This window comes from Aulonocara stuartgranti (assembly GCF_965226115.1).
Source record: "Aulonocara stuartgranti genome assembly, chromosome: 1".
In the NCBI taxonomy this organism is placed as follows: domain Eukaryota; kingdom Metazoa; phylum Chordata; class Actinopteri; order Cichliformes; family Cichlidae; genus Aulonocara; species Aulonocara stuartgranti.
This window is the reverse complement of record NC_138939.1, coordinates 4,487,516-4,508,409: the sequence shown is the minus strand read 5'-3', so window position 1 is coordinate 4,508,409 and position 20,894 is coordinate 4,487,516. Positions and strand designations below refer to the sequence as shown.

Here is a 20,894-nt window from a genome sequence, read left to right as displayed (position 1 = left end):
TTACATTCATAATATGTATTATTACACTCAAAGGGGATCTACTGATGGTAAAGCGGCCTATTGTGCTTACGTGGCACAATAGGCCACCAGTTCTGATGGATTACTAGATACTTGAGAACAAGCTATCAACAACAAATGGCTTGTCCTCACCTATTATGAGGGGCCCAAAAAAGGTGTTTAGACTGTGGCTTGAAGGTAGAGTTTCCATCTAACACCTTCATTAGAGGAGAATGCATCCTCAAATACCCCAACAGCCACGCTGAGGAAATCCAGTGTTAATGTAGAAGATGCCCTCTTTGTGGCTTCCTGCCAAAGATGCAACATTTTCACGAGCGCTTTACGGACTGAGCTCAGGTTTCTGGAAACAGTCAGAACAAACTTATGGCAAATCCCATTCAGTCGCTGCTCTGAGCTCTGCTGAAGGAAGCATATTTAGTGAAATCGGTTAACTGAATTTTTTAGCAATAAGATAAGGCACGCTCTAGGTTTTCCATCTTGGGATGAATCAACTCACAATTCAGTTTTTTGATCCAACACACGTAGCTAAATGTAGATTTTCAGTTTGGGATGTTGTTCAGCATATTTCTTGAATCCTTTTGACAACTATTGTCAAATGGAGGTCCTTTAGTTCTTATTTTGTCTCCATAATGTTTTTTTTTTTTTACTTAGGCACATCTCTTGTAACATAATGGTGGTGCTAAAGCACAATTTTAATTTAAACAAAGAACGCCCATATCTAGGATAGGTTCAACAATTTCTGTTTTGAGCATTGTTTAATTTGGTCCAAAGTCAGGTCCAAGAAGCTTGAGTTAATAAAAAGAAATTCAAGTTTATAAATCTAGTGCAACCCTGTATTAATTTCTCCTCAGCTGACCAGCCACAGAGATTAGCTGTCACCTGCTGCCCTCTAGTGTTAGACACCGCAACGTACAACAAATGGGATCAACTTTGATTGTCCACTTTTTAGTTCCTTCACAACTGATATATGTAGAATTGTCTTGATATTTGATTATGATGCAAGTTTCTGAATAATTAATTTATAAACCAAGTGAATAAAATTTATTCATTGATTGATGGGCCGCACGGTGGCGCAGTGGCACTGTTGCCTGAGTTAGACTCCACCATCTGGCTGGGGTGTTTCTAGGTGGAGTTTCTATGTTCTCTTCGTGATGCGTGGATACTCAGCTTCCTCCCACAGTCTACAGAAATGCAATTAGTGCGGTTAGGTCAGATATATGATTCTAAGTTGCTCATAGGTGGAAATGTGAGCGCAAACGGTTTTCTGTCTTTATGTGTTAATTGGAAGAGGATGGACATTAATAGACTGATATTTTTAACATTTTAATTCTTTAAGTTAAATTCTTTATAGACTTAAAAAAAACCAGAAAGTGCATTTTATTGTTGTTCAGTTGTGTCATTTCCATGATCCTTAATGAGTCTTAAAATGAGTCAAGGCCAGTATATGTGAGCATGCTGAAAAAAAATAAACCCCCCAAAAACATTCACCAACAAGATAAACCATTACACAACCTGGCTCGTGTAACAAAATTCTCCTGCTGGTTAGAAATGAGAATCTTGCAAATGCTAATGAACAATGTGACACCATAAAACAACCTTCATATAAAAAAGGCTTGTTTTCAGTGAACCTGTGAATAGAGCCAGCTATTAAGTCATTCAGAGCTATACGTCATCTTAAAAACTTATGAAAGAAATTCCCAGGAGATAAATTGTAATCAAAACTTACTTTTGATAAATGACTGTCATATCAATCACCCATACACAAACCACAGCATTGTGTAGTTAGAGAAAAAAAGGAATTACAGAACTAGCTGTATATGCTCCTGATTTTGGTGTGAGCTGGTCAGGCTGTGTTTGGTCCTTCTGGTAAAAAAAGGTGTTTGAAATCGTCAGAGCTTAAAGAAAATAGATTTGCATCAAACTGTCTTTAGTGAGGCGAAAGTTACAGCAATACATCTACTCTGCCTGCATACACACATGTAATACAGGCACCATGTATAAAAATACAGCACATGTGCAGAGTGTTCAATGATGTATTCCCGATGTGTAAAAATTCATGTTTATCATGCTAACCTAATAGCATTTCAAAATTTCTGTATTTATTTATCTTTTCCCCGCTCACCCTTCCTTCCTCCCATTATTCCCCCAACCCTTCCACGCTCTAAAACACTCCAGGAATGAGCCGGGAAGGCACGGCATCGGTGTACCGTTTCCAGTCTTTGCCATACTTGCTGCTGCAGCGGTGTTCATCGCGAACACAGCGGTGGACCAGCAAGATAATCATGTAAACAATGTAGAAATATGGAAGTATGTGGCCGAAACCACACGAGGCACAATAGGCCAGAGAGCCCATCAGGTCACCGGTGTAGTTGAAGTGCCGGGCCACGCCCCAGAAGCCTGAGGTCAGGAGCTTGCTGCGGTGCATGCCGCCATCGGCGGAGCGATATGTGCACTCAATCCATGTTGGTTTGCGGCCCCAGATGGAGCAGGAGCCCTCTGTGCGGCGGAACAGATCCTTCTGGTGGTTGGTGGAGCGAAAGATGTAATACCCAACGAGGCCGAGCAGCAAGACGGCGAGGGCGTGGGCATCGGAGAGCTGGACTGGGTGGTACACCAGGTACAGACCCTGAAGAGAAACAAATGCATTCATTCTTAATGGAAGCCATCTGATTATCAAGGTAAGAGTATGAGAAAAGTAACACTGATGAAGTTTGATCTTGTGTGTTTTTGAGTGTTACCATCTATATATTTGCTACCTGCAGTGTGTAGAGGTATGGCAGCCAAACACAGTCTCCCCAGCCCAGATACCATCCAAAGTGGTCATGACAGATATCGATGGTCTTCAGGTACCACGCCTCATTCCAGAAGAAGTCCAGTACATAAATAGCCTATCAGAAGCAGAGGCTTTTTACTCAAATTGCAGCTTTAGACTTCAGTTGCTTCGATTTTCATCCAACAAAGGTTTTCTTTAAAGTCGCCCAAAACTAAAATAGCCTCAGTGAGCCAAAAGCTTCGGCTTCAAAGTCATATATGCTCAGTTTCAGGCAGGCTTCGTACTATTCCTAATACGGTCATCTCAGACACACAGCACTAAGTGTGAGCACAGAAGCACCGCCCACCTCTTGTTCAAACTCTGTTTATAAGGGAGAGTGACCTTTAAGAGAGAGGAACTAAATCAAAATCAGGCTGAGGATGAACTGAGAGGTAAAGTAAAGAGAGCTCAAGAATAAAAATGTCTTTCAGCATTATGGGTCCGCTTTAATGAAACATGTTGGAAATATATCATGCACATCTACACACAACCTTGACGTGAACATGAAGGATGCAATGCTCTGTTGTATTTTAAGTTTCACAGCATACGGTGGGTTAGATAAACTTGTTGTACTAGGATATAAACCCGGATATTGACAAAAAGTTTGAGATAGTAGAAACATTTAATTAAATTCTGAAAAAATAGAAATGTAAAAGAAAGAATTAATATTTACAGATCTAGTTTATTTCTATGTCAGCAATCGAAGGTAAGTTAAACCTGACCTTCTGTCATTGAACACAGTCTGTACCAAAGATCTGCTGAGTTGCATTCTACCACTGAAACAGGTGACACTATCTAATCTACTCATCAGAGGCTTGCTCAGGTTAATCAGTCCGCAGCCATAGTTCACCTGTTATAATATGACTGGGCTTTAGAGCTGCCAACAGAAGACTGCTGACCAAGGAGCACTGTGAAAGTAGGACACATCAGGGCTTTTCCTGCTTACAGGAATTCATGAGCATCTTGAGGAGGTTTTATCCAAAGCTCGATGAAAACATTTTTTTCCCCTTGGTTCATTATGATGTCAGTGAGTGCAAATACCTACAATATGGCCTTCTCAGACATACAACTAGTTAAAGCTTCTTTGAATAGAGGCAGCAAATCTGGAGCTAAAAAACACTCATTTCAGGGCTGCAACAAGACTAAATAAGAATGATTTTGAACCGTAAACCTTGCAAAGCCACTCTAGCAGTGCAAGTATAAAAATATCCTCTTAAATCATTCAACTTTCACCTGAAATTGCGAAAGAAGATTCATTTAATTTAAACCTCGTCTTACCTGCAGTACATTCACCAGGATCATGGAGTTGGTGATGTAACCGTAGAGTTCTTGTTGCTTGGCCATGTAGGACAGATTGATTAGAGTCCAGGCTACGATGCCGGGCCGGCCGTTGAAGAATAACTTGAAGTCAAACCACTTGCCTATGCGGGGGTTGAACTCAATACCCATCATGTAGTTATAGAAGATGTTCCCTGTGAACTTGCTGTATAGTCAGAAACAGAGATGGAAGAAAACATGTTCAAAAAGTTGCTTTAAATTTCTGCTCCTCCTACCTCAGTGACACGTGTGCATCAGTACTCACCAGTCCTCAGCGTTGGTGGGGAAAAGATGCGCTTTTATGAAAGCAAACGTGGACACAGCATAGCCCAGTATGTTAGTGCACCACAGCAGGGGGATCCAGTTGTCGAATATGATCGTGGGAGAAAACCAGTGGAAATAATGTGCGTTGGCAAACCACAGTGCATGAGTGATGAGCCAGCACTGCAGTCCATTGATCTCATACTTGTTAATCAGGCCTTGTGAACAGAGAAAAAAAAAGACAACTATTTCTACATACTGCTTTGATAATAAAAGCCAAAATCTATTAATCTTTTCACAGGCATGGGTATAAAACAGGTCCTCATAATTAAACAAGTGCTGTGGACTGATGAGTGGGTATATGTGTGTGTTAATCTGTTAATCACCAGCTGGGGTTCGTGCTCCTTCCTGCACACCACCAACATAGCCAGGGATGAACTTGTGGGTAATATCAGGAAAACACATGTACAGGAACACCTAAAGGAAAACACAGAGCATTTGAACTAAAAGACAACAGACAGTTTCTTTGAGTTACACTGCCCTCAAACTCCCCTGCTTACCTGGAAGCTCACCCAGATGGCATAGATCTTAGCAGCTGACCACGAGAAGGAGGGTGCCCGGGCCCAAATGGAGAGCAGGGTGGCCTCTCCTTGGTACAGATCCAACACAGGCTGGGTGATGGAGCACTCATACTGATCACAGGCCATCACAAAGTAGAAGACAATGAAAGGGGCAAAGCAAAGGAGGCCGATTACACTGATGAGGGAAAACCAGTCCACCTCCCTGTGAACAGATCATACATGCACACAGATACAGTGTGAAGACTTCAAGCTGAAACATTATTCACCTGTTTCATATTTCTCTAAATGTGAAATGTGAGTGCAGTACTCTAAACCTAAATACTTTGAGCCTCTCTTAAATAAGGGTGATAGGACCCCCTAGAGGTACTTTACGGTACTGCATAGGAAACTGAAGTTTATTTTGTTTTGGGGTTTTTTAACCTATAAACTATGTATTATGAATAATTCCTAAAATTAAACATGTATTGGTTAAACAAAATAATTGCTAAGATAAAACTCCATTTTAGTACCAATCAGAATAAAACCTGACTGATGGAAAAGGCAAAAGATTACGAGGAAGAATTACAACAAAATAAATCCATCTATCCATTCTCTTCCGGTTATCCTTTGCAGGCTCGCGGGGGACGTGCTTCATGACTTGGTTCCATGAAGCTGGTTTGCACAATAACAGGAAACTAGAACAAAAGAGCACCAAAATGGAATGCAGCTGTTTTTTATTCTCTTGCATTACACATGTGAAGAGTACAACTTCTACCAAACATCACATGATTCAACAAAAAAGGGAATTATGCAGTTTTTTTTGTGGATTATCATTAAACTTTCATTTCTTAGTCAAGCATCATTTCTGCAAGGGAAACCATCTTAGCCATGTCAGCTCTGTGGCTTCGGTAATGACCGACTGTCAGTCTGAAATCGATCAAAAACTGTTTAACGGACTGGCTCGAAATTTTACACTGACCTTCGCTTGCCCAGGTGATCAATTTTGCTCCTTAGCAGCTCATCCTTCATCACCAGCAGGTAAATATCATTTGACTGGTCTTATTGTAGATATTTATGGTCTCCAGGTGACAAATCCTAAAGCTGCAGTTATTGTCTCTAAATAAATTGATGGATCGATTCTGCACTGATGTACCACAGAGATGACTGCAGAGACTCGCAGACCAGCCTGGTTGTTAAACTGGGAAACAACAAAATGTTCCGTGCCAGCATACCTGACGACATATTTGCAGCAGGTGAACGTGAACTGTAATGAGTGCTGCTCTCCTTGTGTTTTCAGGGAAATAAATAAAAAAAAAATCATAGGATAGACTGACATTTATTTTGGGTTATACATAGTAATTAACAGCTTAATATTTCATCTAAAGTTATCATCAGCTCCAGTTTGTGACAATAATGTGTTTATGATCAAACACTTGTCAAAGTAACGACAGTCTCATTAGCCTCAGACATACATTCTGATTAATTTTTAATCTAACCACTTCCCCCTGGTGCATTACTCTCTGTTTACATATCTGTGTGTCTTCTCCCAGCTTTGTACCAAGGCTCATTTGTGTGCCATGAATATATGATGTGTTGATCAAACCGTTTATGATGCCATATCCCAATGACCCAGATAAGTCTGAAGATTGTGTTCTGAATTTCATGGACTTGTTTAACAAATTGTTCCAGGATGTTGCTGAAAAAGCGGTGTGTCAGTGTTTCCATTTATAGTTTGTGGAAGATTTCAGTTTTTTGGGTTTTTTTTTTTATAGTCTTAATCTCAGTAGAAATTTTCTGGCGGTCCTCAAACTTTACTTTGTTATCAAAAGTTAAATGCAACAGCACTTTGGTCTTAAAACTCAAGACTAAACTTGAAATCACTTACTGATGTCAGTTAAAAACCAACCAAAATACCAAGTGGTATTTAAAGACTCTTTCATCATCCTGTACATGAATGTAGACATGCTTACATTATGATCATAATAGTGAGATAAGGGTTCGACTGCAGCTTGTTTCAGATAAATAAATAAATGCAATTGCATGTGTAGAGAGTGAGGAAATAGTAGCACCGTTTAATTGAAGCGTTTTTGTTTTTAAATTTTAGAGCTTAAGACAGTTCATTTTTAAGGTCTGTGTTCTCCTGGCTTAAAAAATGCATTTCATGGAGTAATTAAACTCTGTGTCAAGACTGCTCTGTGTATATTTAAGCCAAACACGTCTATGCATTTTAACATTATTTCTGACTATATGATAAACAAAGATTATATGTTTTTAATGTCCGAGTAGATTGTTTGCAGGAAAGACTCTCAACAACTTTTTTAGGACTTTCTGAGAAGTTTGTCAAAACTGCCAAGGAAAATTTAGGGTGTTTTTTCAGTGAATTCGACTCACCACGCTCTCCCCCACTGTGCTAGCTGCTCCTTCTGTTCAGATCTTTTCCCATTGGCACTGTGCTGCAGTCGTCTCCTGGTGGTCTCCATGGTCACTGCTCCACTCAACTCTGGTGAAGAATTGTGCTATTAGTTTACAATCTGTTATCTACAAATGTGCTGCACTTTGTGCACCACTGCGGTAAGTCGGTCAGATACTCAGTAACTTTCACTGAATGTACCAGCAGTAAGTAACAGCCTGTTATTAACCAAACAGATGTTACCTTCCAGTTCACATATTGACTCTTTTGTGTGTACTTGCTGAACAAACCCTCCAGAGTCACAGTCTCACTGCAAATCTAATCATGCAGCTTACTCCACAGGCTGCACGTTTCTAAACAGATAATGTGCTAATTGGAGGAATAAAGTGCAAATCCTTGGAGATGTGCGATAACAGACAGACCCAACTCGTTTAACAGGAAACCTGATGGCATGAAATCTTTTATTCTTCTTTGCATCGGTTTCATTTTCGCTTCTCTCTTTCACACACAGACACAGTCACGTCTCCTCCGTGTCATGCATTCATGCACTGTTGCTTTACAGTAAACTTAACTGTAACCCATCCTAAGCTAAAAAAGGTAAGTACTAAAACTTACTTTCCAGGAATTTGCATTACCTGCACAAACAGGGGGCGGATCCCCAGAATGTGACCCTGTGAACCGCCCCACAAACATGAGTAACACAAATGCACACCGTTCTGCAGCACTAAAGCTACAATAACAATAAAACTGGAAAACTTCAGTTTAAAACACTTAAGGCTTTCATGTATATAGTCCAAACAAGTAAAAACACGCTGTTTTTAGCAGCTTCCTGTAGAAAGCTAAATCTGACGGGGGAGGGGGAAACCCATCGTTGTATAACGTAAACAAAACCTTTAATTTCCGGATTATGTGTTGATAGTATGATTGTTCAGTACATACGTCTGTCTGTCTTGCAAGATCCACTTCCCATAATGCAAACTTAATCTACCGTGTCCATACAGAAATAACTGCGTCCTTTGTTCCATGTACAGTGGATTTTAAAAAGCACACTCACAATTTATTCACGGAATACCGTTAAACACACGCTACACAAATGCACCGTGACCCACTCACCTGTAGATAACCGTAACAAATGAGGGACAACCTTCTCTCCACTCCTTTCCTCTTGCCCAGGTGTTGGTTATAGAATAACAGCTGGAGAGAGCTCACCGTTCAGTTACAGACTCCGCCTATAGCGCCATTAAGTTGTCAGAGTCAGCCAATGCCAATCAAGAGAAGGCGGGCACGGGAAGAGATTCTGATTAGTGATTGGGTGATGCTGACTGGAGCCACAAGCGCCTGATAGCGTCACTTGTGGTTGAATGGTTCAGAAAGACTAGACAACAAACTTCCGACACACACATTCTCTGCCCTTTGACATTTGAGGATTAAAAAGTAAATGTTTTTTTTTTTTTTTAAATGTTAATTACAATAATACTCAAGATATATGTAAGAAAATGACAGACAATTATTCAATTATTGTGTTGACATCGATACACGACAGATTTGGGTCTCTTTTCAAGTAAATAACTAATAATAACTTTTAAAAATGTTTGAAAAGTGTTTTTTTTTAAACTAATTAAAAAATTAAAGAAGAAAATAAATATGGTCATTTCAATTCCCAAAAAAGGTTGAGAGGCTGTGCAAATTGGAAGTAAAAATGAAGTACAATGACAAGAGAAGATACCAAATGTTTAAGTGCAGGAATTTTATAATTTCATTAAAAAAAAAATACTTGGTCATTTTGAATCTGATGGTAGCAGCATGTGTCAACAAAGCTGGGAGACCTACTGAAAAACAACTGGAGGAACATTTTGCCACTAAATAAGACAACAGATCATTAACATAACCAGTATAAAAATAGCATCTCAGAGGAGTTTATTTTTTTCCTTTTTTAAAGAGTTTCTTAGTAGTACAGGTACAGGTTCATCAATTTTCAAAAATAAACAAAAAGAAAAAAAATTCAGAGAATTAGATAAATCAGTATTGGATGTCAGTGATCTTCAGACACCTGAGGCAGCATTAAAACAGGCAGAATTCTGTCATAAAAACATCCAGAAATCTTTTTCTGGGAAATCCGTTTTGACCAGGATATATCCTTCAATGCACATATTAGGCAAGGCAAGGCAAGGCAAGTTTATTTGTATAGCACAATTCAACAACAAGGTGATTCAAAGTGCTTTACAGAGACATCAAATCAAATCAAATCAAATCACTTTTTATTGTCACATCACATGTGCAGGCACACTGGCACAGCACATGCGAGTGAAATTCTTGTGTGCGAGCCCCACAAGCAACAGAGATGTGCAAACACAACAACACAAACGAGCAAAATACAAGAATGGCCAACCTGAAACTAATAAATATATGTACAATATATAATAGTGTATGCATTTCTGGATGTGTATACTAAATATTTTCCTACGTGTGTGTGTGTGTGTGTGTGTGTGTGTATACACATTTTTACAAATTAAATAGTAAAAAAATAAAATAAAATAATAATAATAATAATAATAAAATATATAAAATATACAGAGTTGAATATGTGCAAAACAACAGGAACAAATAAAAAGCATGATTTAAAATTGAATAAAACAAGCAAATAAACTAACTAACTAATTAACAAACAAACAAACAAACAAACAAACAAACAAACAAACAAACAACAGTATATAAAATCAAAACAGATAAAATCAGAACAGTAGATAAAATCAGTAGTTAAATGTAAGTTTTGAAATTTAAGCTTAAAGTGTGGATTTGGTGCTCTATTCAAATGCAGCTGAGAACAGGTGAGTCTTCAACCTGGATTTAAATAAACTGAGTGTTTCAGCTGATCTGAGGCTTTCTGGGAGTTTGTTCCAGATATAAGGAGCATAAAAGCTGAATGCAGCTTCTCCGTGTCTGGTTCTGACTCTGGGAACTGATAAAAGACCGGATCCAGATGACCTGAGGGATCTGGATGGTTCATACTGGGTCAGGAGGTCATTGATGTATTTTGGTCCTAAACCATTCAGAGCTTTATAGGCCAGCATCAGAACTTTAAAGTCTATCCTCTGACGGACAGGCAGCCAGTGTAAGGACCTCAGAGCTGGACTGATGTGGTCCACTTTTTTGGTCTTAGTGAGGACTCGAGCAGCAGAGTTCTGAATGAGCTGTAGTTGTCTGACTGATTTTTTAGGTAGACCTGTAAAGATGCTGTTACAGTAATCAAGCCTACTAAAGATGAATGCATGGACTAGTTTTTCCAGGTCCTGTTGAGACATCAGATCTTTTATCCTTGATATATTCTTGAGGTGATAGTAAGCTGACTTTGTTATTGTCTTAATGTGTTTTTCTAAGTTTAGGTCTGCATCCATCACTACACCCAAATTTCTCGCCTGGTTTGTGGTTTTTAGATGTATAGATTGAAGTTCTCTGGTGACCTGTAATCGTTTTTCTTTGGCGCCAAAGACTATTACCTCAGTTTTGTTTTTGTTTAGCTGGAGAAAATTGTGGCACAACCAGTCATTGATTTCCTCAATGCATTTACCAAGAGCCTGTACAGGGCCTCGGTCTCCTGGTGACATTGTGATATATATTTGTGTGTCATCTGCATAGCTGTGATAGTTTATTTTGTTGTTGTTTATAATCTGTGCCAGTGGGAGCATGTAGATGTTAAACAGAAGGGGTCCCAAGATGGAACCTTGGGGAACTCCACATGTGATACTTGTCTGCTCAGATGTGAAGTTACCTATTGATACAAAGTATTTCCTGTTTTCTACGTATGTTTTGAACCAGTTTAGTACAGTTCCTGAAAGACCTGTCCAGTTCTCCAGTCGTTTGAGTAATATGTTGTGGTCAACTGTATCAAATGCTGCACTGAGATCCAGTAAAACTAGGACTGACATTTTTCCACTGTCTGTATTCAGACATATGTCATTAAACACTTTGGTCAGAGCGGTTTCAGTGCTGTGGTTCTGTCTAAAACCTGACTGGAAGGCATCGTAGCAGTTATTCTGTTTTAAGAAGTAACTGAGCTGTTGAGAAACTGCTTTTTCAATGATCTTACTTAAAAACGGGAGATTTGAGATCGGCCTGTAGTTGTTCATTTGTGTCTTGTCAAGATTGTCCTTTTTCAGTATAGGTTTGATTACAGCAGTTTTTAGTGATTCTGGAAACACACCTGATAATAAAGAAAAGTTGACGATCTGTAACAGGTCTGACTCTAAAGTCTTTGAGACCTTTTTGAAAAAACTTGTTGGCAGGACATCTAAACAGCAGGAGGAGGAGTTCAGTTGACCTAAGATGTCCTCCAGGTCTTTGCTGTTAATAGGTTGAAACTGTTTCATGGTGTTTAAACAGTTTTTTGGTGGACACAGTACATATCCTGGATCTGCTGTTGATGTACCAATTGCTTGTCTAATTTTTTAGATTTTTTCAGTGAAGAATTTGGCAAAGTCATTGCAGGCCATGGTCGAATGAAGTTCAGCTGCCACTGGCACAGGAGGGTTTGTTAGCCTGTCAACTGTAGAAAATAAGACCCGAGCATTATGGCTGTTTTTAGTGATGATGTCAGAGAAGTAGGACCTCCTTGCATTCCTCAGTTGTAAATTATAATTGTGAAGTTTCTCTTTATAAATGTCATAATGAACCTGGAGGTTTGTTTTTCTCCATCTGCGCTCAGCTTTCCTACACTCTCTTTTTTCATTTTTCACCAGTGCGGAGTTTCTCCATGGAGACTTTTTCCTTCCAGAGATAACCTTCACCTTAATGGGAGCAATAGTGTCCATTACATTTAACATGTTAGCATTGAAGCTATTGACGAGCACATTGACTGACCCTCTGGGCAGGTCAGGTGTTAATGGGAAGACCTGGTTAAAAATTGCACTACTGTCTTCAGTTATGCACCGTTTTGTGATCACTGTTGTTGATATATTTGTGTGGGCTGAGATTTTACTTTCAAAGAAAACACAGTAATGATCAGACAGGCCCACATCAGACACAGTAACCTTTGAAATGCTCAGGCCTTTGGAGATCAGTAGGTCAAGAGTGTGTCCTCTATTATGTGTGGCCTCTGTTACATGCTGAGTCAGCCCAAAGTTGCCCAGAGTGTTACTCAGGTCTTTAGTCCCTTTGTCCTGAGGGTTGTCCACATGAATGTTAAAATCCCCAGCAATAATTACACAGTCAAAATCAACACAGATCACAGACAGCAGTTCACTGAGGTCATTAAAAAAGTCTGTGCAGTATTTGGGAGGCCTGTAAACATTAAGAAACACAACTTTGGATGGGGCCTTCAGCTGTAAAGCCACATATTCAAAAGACTGAAAACTTCCAGGAGATAGCTGCTTACATTGAAATGATTCATTAAATAAGACAGCAACCCCTCCTCCTCTCCTGCTCGCCCTGACCTCACTGATAAAACTATAGTTAGGAGGGGTCGTCTCGATGAGAACAGCTCCACTGTTACTTTGGTCCAACCAAGTTTCAGTTAAAAACATAAAATCAAGGCTGTGCTCAGTGATTAAATCATTAATTAAAAATGTTTTCCCAGCTAGAGATCTAATGTTTAATAAAGCCAACTTAAGTGTTTTAGAGGTATTACTTGTCCCCTCGTGTTTGGGAGCAGTCTGTGGCACACAAGGTATGTTTACTATGTTTAAAGATATTTTAGAGTGCAGCTCTCTGTGTTTTGACCAGGCCACATGTCTCCTTCTGTCACCTAAAAGTACAGAAATTTTAAAACCTTCTAGTAAACAGGGTCCCAGCTTCTCCTGGGAAAAGTCATCACTGCCATAATCCTCACAGCCCGGACCCTTCACACATCACGCATCAGACTGCGGAGACAGGGCATGAAGAGGAACTAAGGGGGGCGAGGCTGGGCAATGTGACTTCGATTGCTCTGTTGAGGGTGGGGCTCGATGGCGAACCTTTGGCCGCTCTGGTGGGGGGTTTATGGGGGACAAAAAGGGATTGGGACGGGGGGTAGATCTGAGCCCAGCATTGACCCGCTCCATCATCTCCTCAGTGAATTTCAGGTGTGGGGAGGAGGGAGAAAGGGAGGGGGAGGAGGGTGATGGCCTGTCAGGGGTTTGGGGGACTGGGGAAGGTCGTGGTCCCTTGTCCTGGTCGTTGGTGTTGTTGAGAGAGTTGGAGGCAAATAGGGACCCCTCTTCTTGCCTTAGATGTCTCTCCTTTCTGAGGCTCTTCCTCAGATGCCATGGATGTCTCTCCTTTCTGAGGCTCTTCCCGGGTGGGGGCAAATGGAGCTCCTCCTCAAGGTTTCTGCTGGGCTTTGTCTGTTCTTGGAGTACTGTTTGTTCCTCTTTATGAGATAACTCCTCGTTTATCTCAGCCTTGGCACCAAGCACGGATGGATGACGTATGGAATAAAACAAGTTGGAGGTGAACAGTTTCACCCCTGACTTGTTAAAATTAAATCCATTTGCTTTGAACAGATGCCTGCGTTCCCAAAAAATATTAAAGTTGTCGATAAAGTGCACTGAGTGGTCAGCACATGCTGATATAAGCCATTTATTCAGTGTAAACAACCTGCTGAATCTCTCGTCTCCTCCTCTGACCGGCGGTACAGGTCCACTGATGAATACAGCTGCATTCAGAGAGTTTACAGTATTTAATAATCCAGTAAAGTCCCGTTTCAGAACCTCCGACTGTTGTTTGGACACATCGTTTGACCCTGTATGCAGAACAATGTTTGTCACAGTTGGATATTCATCTGCAATTTGAAGAATTCTCTCCTTCAGGTTGTTGACCATATCCTTAGAAAAGCAGAGGACTTTAGTGTTCTTACCGCACATCCTTTGTACATCCTTTACGGCAGAGTCACCCACAATCAGAGTTTCAGGCCTAGCCTTTAGCTTTCCCTGTGGCCTTTCACTTTTCAACAGATTTTCAGACCTTATTTCGCTGCTTTTAGATGGATGGTTGTCCGATATAGATCCAGGGTCCTTTGATAGTGGAGCAAATCTGTTCTGCAGTTTCACATTCAGTTGTTTTGGAGGTTTGTTGTTAACCTTCCTATTCACGGTTGTCCAGTCCTGTTTCCTCCCGTATACAGGGGTAGAAGAGCTTCTCTGTCTCGTAGGAAGTGAAGGCCAGTCGGTTTCAGAGATTTCAGCTCGCTGTGCCCTGCCTGTGATACGTCCTCCCCCTTCCAGGAGACATGATTTATGTCTTGGTTTTGCACCAAGACAGTCTAAGGGGGGATTATCACTTGAGGATTTATAATAATGCACAGAGTCTACTTTCTTGGTCATGTTATCTGTGCTCCTTAGCTGTGTACTAGCTTGCTCATCGCCATTGTTTTGAATCAAAGGCAAGGTTGTTTCATTTCCACACAGTCCATTTACCTCCACGTTTACTTCTAAGCGATGAATTTTTGTCTCCAGTACTGCAATCTTCTGCAGGAGGCTGTGGTAGTCATCTGTGGAGAGGGAAGGCATCTTGTTGCTAGTTAGCCTAGCGGTTAGCACCTTTCCAGGCTATTGAGGCTGCTCGGTGCCCAGACGCTGTAATCAGGCTTCAGCTGTGTCTAGGCCACAGACACACGGAGCGCTGAGGATAAGGTAACCATAAAATGTTGCTGTTTCTGTTAAGAACACTCTAGTCCTAATGATCTACAAGTGTCCAGAAGTTATCGCAGGTAAGCTCACACGGAAAAAAGGGAAAAAATCAGCGTAAAAATCAATAAAAATCAATATAAGAAGCAAAGCATTCAAGAGCAAAGAGATTAAGCGTGAGCAAAGAGATGAAGCATATATTAAACAAATATGTAAGACTGCTTTCTTCCATTTGTGCAACATCTCTAAAATTAGAAATATCCTGTTTCAGAGTGACGCTGAAAAACTAGTTCATGCATTTATTACGTCTAGGCTGGACTACTGTAATTCATTATTATCAGGAAGTCCTAAAAACTCAATTAAAAGCCTTCAGTTAATCCAAAATGTTGCAGCAAGAGTACTGACAGGGACTAGAAAGAGAGAGCATATTTCTCCTGTTTTGGCTTCCCTTCACTGGCTTCCTGTTAAATCCAGAATTGAATTCAAAATCCTGCTCCTCACATACAAGGTCTTAAATAATCAGGCCCCATCTTATCTTAATGACCTTGTAGTACCATATCACCCTATTAGAGTACTTCGCTCTCACACTGCAGGCTTACTTGTTGTTCCTAGAGTATTTAAAAGTAGGATGGGAGGCAGAGCCTTCAGTTTTCAGGCCCCTCTTCTATGGAACCAGCTTCCAGTTTGGATTCAGGATTCAACATTCATGTATGCATGTACATAACCCAGCCACTAGATGGCAGAACTCAGCTGTTACATACATAAATATTACAGAAAACATATACCAGTGCTATATAAACTCCAACTAAACACAGAGACACATCAGTCTGAGTTCAGAATGCATTCAGAACTGCCACCGAGTGTATTCATACATGCACCTTATTGTCAGTGCTGTGGAGGGGACTCTTAACAGGACTAAATCTTTGGGATATCTCAAAGAGCGTCTAACTTTCCCATATGAGTCTTTATTGCTAACATAAAATTCAGTGGTCTACCTCCCCCTATATGGCCAAGTGGTATTAGAGGTATGAGTTGTTGCTGTTCTTTTTCCCAGTCAGCCAGCTACAGCAGCTGTAACCTATATTAAACATCTGAGGTCTACTAACCTTCCAAAAAGCAGGCCCCATCTTCTGAATATCAAAATAGGTTTTTTTTTTTTTTTTGAATAACCGGTATGTCTCATGTAAGCCCCTAGATCTGATGTTTTTGCAACTAGAATCATAAGTGTTCCTCAGGGAAATAATGGGAAAAAACAATGATTTACTTTTAGATATTGTTGTATAAAGATGCTACATGATCGCATCATTTAACTGCCCACTGTTAACTGTTTGGATCATTTTTGAACAGGACTTAACACAATGTAAATCCTAGATCTGATTTCAGAATGTGAAAACTAATATAAGCAAACACAATGATAGTAACAGTAATTATTAAACGCTGCAGAACAGGAGAGTCCTGGTTATTTGTCTATCTACTTTTGCAATCTGAACAGCTGATGAGGGGCATTTTCTGATCTGAACCCGAGCTGTGTTTTGTTATTGGACTTCTGTGCAAATCACAGTTTGTTCGAACACCTTGTTCGAACATAAGAGTGTCCCTAGTGCACGTGGCACCAGGAAGCTCTAGGCCGCAGGTCGATGATTGATTTTGTAATCGTATCACCAGACCTGTGACCATATGTTCTGGACACTGGGGTAAAGAGAGGGGCTGAGCTGTCAACTGATCACCACCTGGTGGTGAGTTGGATCAGGTGGCGGGGGAGGACGCTGGACAGACCCGGTGCACCTAAACGTGTAGTGAGGGTGTGCTGGGAACGCCTAGCAGAGGCCCCAGTCCGTGAGATCTTCAATGCACACCTCTGGCAGAGCTTCAACAGCATTCCGAGGGAGACTGGGGACATTGAGTCTGAATGGACCATATTCAGCATCTCCATTGCCGAAGCTGCTGCATTGAGCGGCGGCCGCAAGGTGGTTGGTGCCTGTCGTGGTGGTAATCCCCGAACCAAATGGTGGACACCAGAGGTGAAAGGAGACACCAGGCTGAAGAAGTAGTCCTATCGGGCTTGGTTAGCCTGTGGGACTTTGGAGGCAGCTGACAGGTACCGACAGGCCAAGCGGAATGCGGCTCGGGCAGTGGCTGAAGCAAAAACTCAGGTGTGGGAGGAGTTTGGAGAGGCCATGGAAAAAGACTTTTGGACTGCCTCGAAGACATTCTGGCAAACCGTCAGGCGTCTCAGGAGGGGAAAGCGGTGCTCCACCTGTGTATAGTGCTGGCGGAGTGCTGCTGACTTCGACTGAGAAAATTGTCAGGCGGTGTAAGGAATACTTCGAGGACCTCCTTAATCTCACTGACATGTCTTCCGAGGAGGAAGCAGAGTCTGGGGATGAGGGGGATGACCTGCCAATTTCTGGGGGCGAGGTCACTGAGGCAGTTAAACAACTCCTTGGTGGCAGAGCCCCTGGTGTGGATGAGGTCCGCCCCGAGTTCCTGAAGGCTCTGAACGTTGTAGGGCTGTCCCTACAATGTTGCTAGTCGAACCTCGGATACACGAGGAACACTGCTGTTTTCGCCCTGGTCGCAGAACACTGGACCAGCTCTTTATCCTCTCAAGGATACTTGAGGGCGCATGGGAGTTTGCCCAATCAGTCCACATGTGTTTTGTGGACTTGGAGAAGGCATTCAACCGTGTCCCTTGTGGTGTCCTATGGGAGGTGCTGCTGGAGTATGGGGTGCCTGCCTGCTATGGGCCATTCGATCCCTATACAACCGTTGCAAGAGCTTGCCAGCAATAAGTCGGACTCATTCCCGGTGGGTTATGGGCTCTGCCAGGGCTGCCCTTTGTCACCGATTCTGTTCATAATTTTTATGGACAGGATTTCTAGGCGCAGCCAAGTGGCGGAGGGCTTTCACTTGGCCTCAGAATCTCGTCTCTGCTTTTCACAGATGATGTGGTTCTCTTGGCTTCATCGGGTGATGGCCTCCAGCTCGCACTGGAACGGTTCGCAGCCGAGTGTGAAGCAGCGGGAATGAGAATCAGCACCTCCAAATCTGAGGCCATGGTTCTCAGCCGGAAACGGGTAGAGTCCCCACTCCGGGTCAGGGATGAGTTCCTGCCCCAAGTGGAGGAGTTCAAGTATCTTGGGGTCTTGTTTGCGAGTTATGGTGAAAGGGAGCTGGAGATTGATAGATGGATTGGTGCTCCGGCCGCAGTGATGCAGACGCTGCACCGGTCCAAAGCTCTCAATTTACAGGTCGATCTACGTCCCTACCCTCACCTATGGCCACAAGCTGTGGGTAGTGACCGAAAGAACGAGATCGCCGATACAAGCGGCGGAAATGAGCTTCTTCCGAAGGGTGGCTGGCCTCTCCCTTAGCGATAGGGTGAGAAGTTCAGCCATCCGGGAGGGGCTCAGGGTAGAGCCGCTGCTCCTCCACATCGAAAGGAGCCAGCTGAGGTGGTTTGGACATCTGACAAGGATGTCTCCTGGGCGCTTCTTGGGTGAGGTGTTCCGGGCATGTCCCACCGGGTGGGGGGGGGGCAGACCCAGGACACACTGGAGCGATTATATCTCTCGGTTGGCCTGGGAACGCTTTGGTGTTCCCCCGGATAAGCTAGAGGAGGTGGATGGGGAGAGGGAGGTCTGGGATCCTCTGCTTAGGCTGCTGCCCCCTCGACCCGGCCCCTGATAAAGCGGAGGAAGATGGATGGATGTTAGAGATTCCAGCAGTGCATCACCCTGTCCATGCAATCAGCACCAAACACAGATCTTCTGAAGCTATTTAATAACAATAAATAGATGGGGCTGCCTGGGCATGAAGTCACTCTACACGTTCAAACACAAGGTTGTAAGTTTATTTTGCAGTGTTTGGAGGACTAGAAGATAAAAGAACTCAGTCCTGATTTTGACTCTTCTGCAAGTGCCTCCCTGATGAAAAGCTCTGTTTCTTGTGTTAACGTCTCAAATAACCCCCATCTTTCTCCTTTTCTTCAGTTTCGTTTAGTGGTCTCTAATACTTGCTTCCGTTTCATGTAATTCCTCCCTTATCTCCCTCTGCGATTTCCTACATGTTTGTTTTTCACCAGTTTTCTGTTTCTGTAGTCCTTATTCTCTTTCTGTCTTTCCTCTCCTCTCTTCTATACTCTTTGATCAGGTGCCTTGTTGCTATGCTGTATCCAGACAGTGTGATGTATCTGGGCCAAGCAGCAGTCAACAAAACTTCACAATGGCTGTCTCTGAGAGAAAGAAAAGGTTTTGTGCTGTTGGTACCTTTTGTTACCTTGTGAAAGGTGAAATTTGATGTAAAAATGTGTCAGTCTGCTCTCAGGGAGTTCAGTCATTGAATACTTTTGGTTTTCTGTTTTTGGATTCCTGTGGAAATTTCACATTGTTTCATAAGGAACAAGATATATTAGTAGGCCAGGATCACATATTAATGAATCCCAGTCAGTTAAAATTACAGCTGTTGTTCTTGTTATATCTTTTTTTCCTGCTTCTTTTTTTATTTTTCTTTATATTTGTTGTTCATGGCTGTTGTTTACTTTTCATTGACTTCTGCCTGCTCCACTCTGTGTGTAATGAGAGGCTCGCACATAAAGGCTTTGTGAGGACATTCACTGACATTAATGTATTTCGAAACCTGTTAGGTGTCAAACCCTCATAACCTAAAATTGCCCATTATTGTATATCATTTGTTTTGTATTACTTTAATAACTGGGAATGTTTTAATCCATGTGTTAAATGGACCAGAGATGCATATGCACACACATTAATCTCCTCCTTCTGATTGCCTGGATGTGATGCAGGCTCATCAGCTGGGTAGACCATTAAGATGAAATGTGTGGCACATGTTTTTTAACAATGTCCTTATCTGGGTCTAGATTTTACTTTTTGTGACATTCAAGCCTCTGTTCCCTTTATGATTCATGGATTATTCAAACTGAAAAGGTTAATATGAATATGAAAGTGCATGGAGGAAGGTCTGTGCTCTGTTTCTGCGTGTTTGCGTGATTATTATAAAAAGAACTACTGGCAGTGGTGGCGTGGCACATAAGGTGCATGGGTGCTGGGCCTGGGGGTGGGGTGGGGGTTTGTCTCATTGCCTGACATGTTTTACTCTAATCGGATCCCCTGGGAGAGTGCATGTGTGGGTCTATATGCCTGTATAATGTTCTGAATTTATGAATATTGTTTATACGTGTGCCACTCTCGATCGTGCATACTCTGTGTACAACTGTGTGCTCGCTGTGAGTGTGCCAGTGTCTTCTGCATGTGAGGCCCATGCTGCATCATAGACACAGTGCAACATAGCTCTTAAATTATTTACAAATAAATGAAAGTGAAAAATTAATGAGAGCAGCTTCTTTCTTCTGTTTGTCCTCCTCCTTACCCCCACCCCTGTCCTGATATAAATATCCTCACGCCCTCCAATCTCCTGCTTAGTCTCACTATCATTGTCATTAGCACAAAAATTCAATACTCAGCTTATTCTTATTACTGTATATCTGCAAAAAATGTACATACAAATTAATTTCAGAATGACTTTAAGCTATGTGTCTCCATCCATTCATCCATTTTCTTATGAGTTAATCATATGAAAGTTCACAGGGACAACCTGTCCCATTGTCTCAGTATTGCTCTTTGCTAATAATTTAAATAATATAATGTATCCACAATACATTGTCTCATGTACTTTAGCTTAAATCTGTCGTATCGTATAGGAAAATTGATAAAGCCTGCATAGGTAAAAGCACTATCCTGATATATTTAGAGCCTCTGTTGGTAGTTTCAAGTAGTTTCATGATGTTCAATAGAAAACCAGTTAGAATAAAAAAGAAGGCTATGGCAGGGTATTCTTCACCATCTGATTAACAAGTTGCTAACCTATGAGTGTACAGGGTCCCTTAATTCCTTGGTTAT

At 41.6% G+C, this 20,894-nt stretch overlaps 2 protein-coding genes across 2 annotated transcripts; both read right to left on the bottom strand.

Moving 5' to 3' along the window:
* Positions 1-1,330: 1,330 nt before the first annotated feature.
* On the bottom strand, positions 1,331-8,622 carry dhcr7 (7-dehydrocholesterol reductase). The gene is made up of 8 exons (XM_082506542.1): positions 8,492-8,622; positions 7,360-7,468; positions 4,969-5,191; positions 4,795-4,885; positions 4,413-4,626; positions 4,109-4,313; positions 2,775-2,906; positions 1,331-2,644 (listed from the first exon to the last, which is right to left on the bottom strand). Exons 2-8 carry the CDS (start codon positions 7,446-7,448, stop codon positions 2,180-2,182), a joined length of 1,419 nt encoding a protein of 472 aa, XP_082362668.1. The 5' UTR covers positions 7,449-7,468; positions 8,492-8,622; the 3' UTR covers positions 1,331-2,179.
* Positions 8,623-12,857: 4,235 nt separating this feature from the next.
* On the bottom strand, positions 12,858-15,146 carry LOC309701093 (uncharacterized protein). Its single transcript, XM_082525101.1, has 2 exons — positions 14,208-15,146; positions 12,858-14,093 (listed from the first exon to the last, which is right to left on the bottom strand). The coding sequence occupies exons 1-2, from the start codon at positions 14,857-14,859 to the stop codon at positions 13,222-13,224; spliced, it is 1,524 nt and encodes a 507-aa protein (XP_082381227.1). The 5' UTR covers positions 14,860-15,146; the 3' UTR covers positions 12,858-13,221.
* Positions 15,147-20,894: the final 5,748 nt, after the last annotated feature.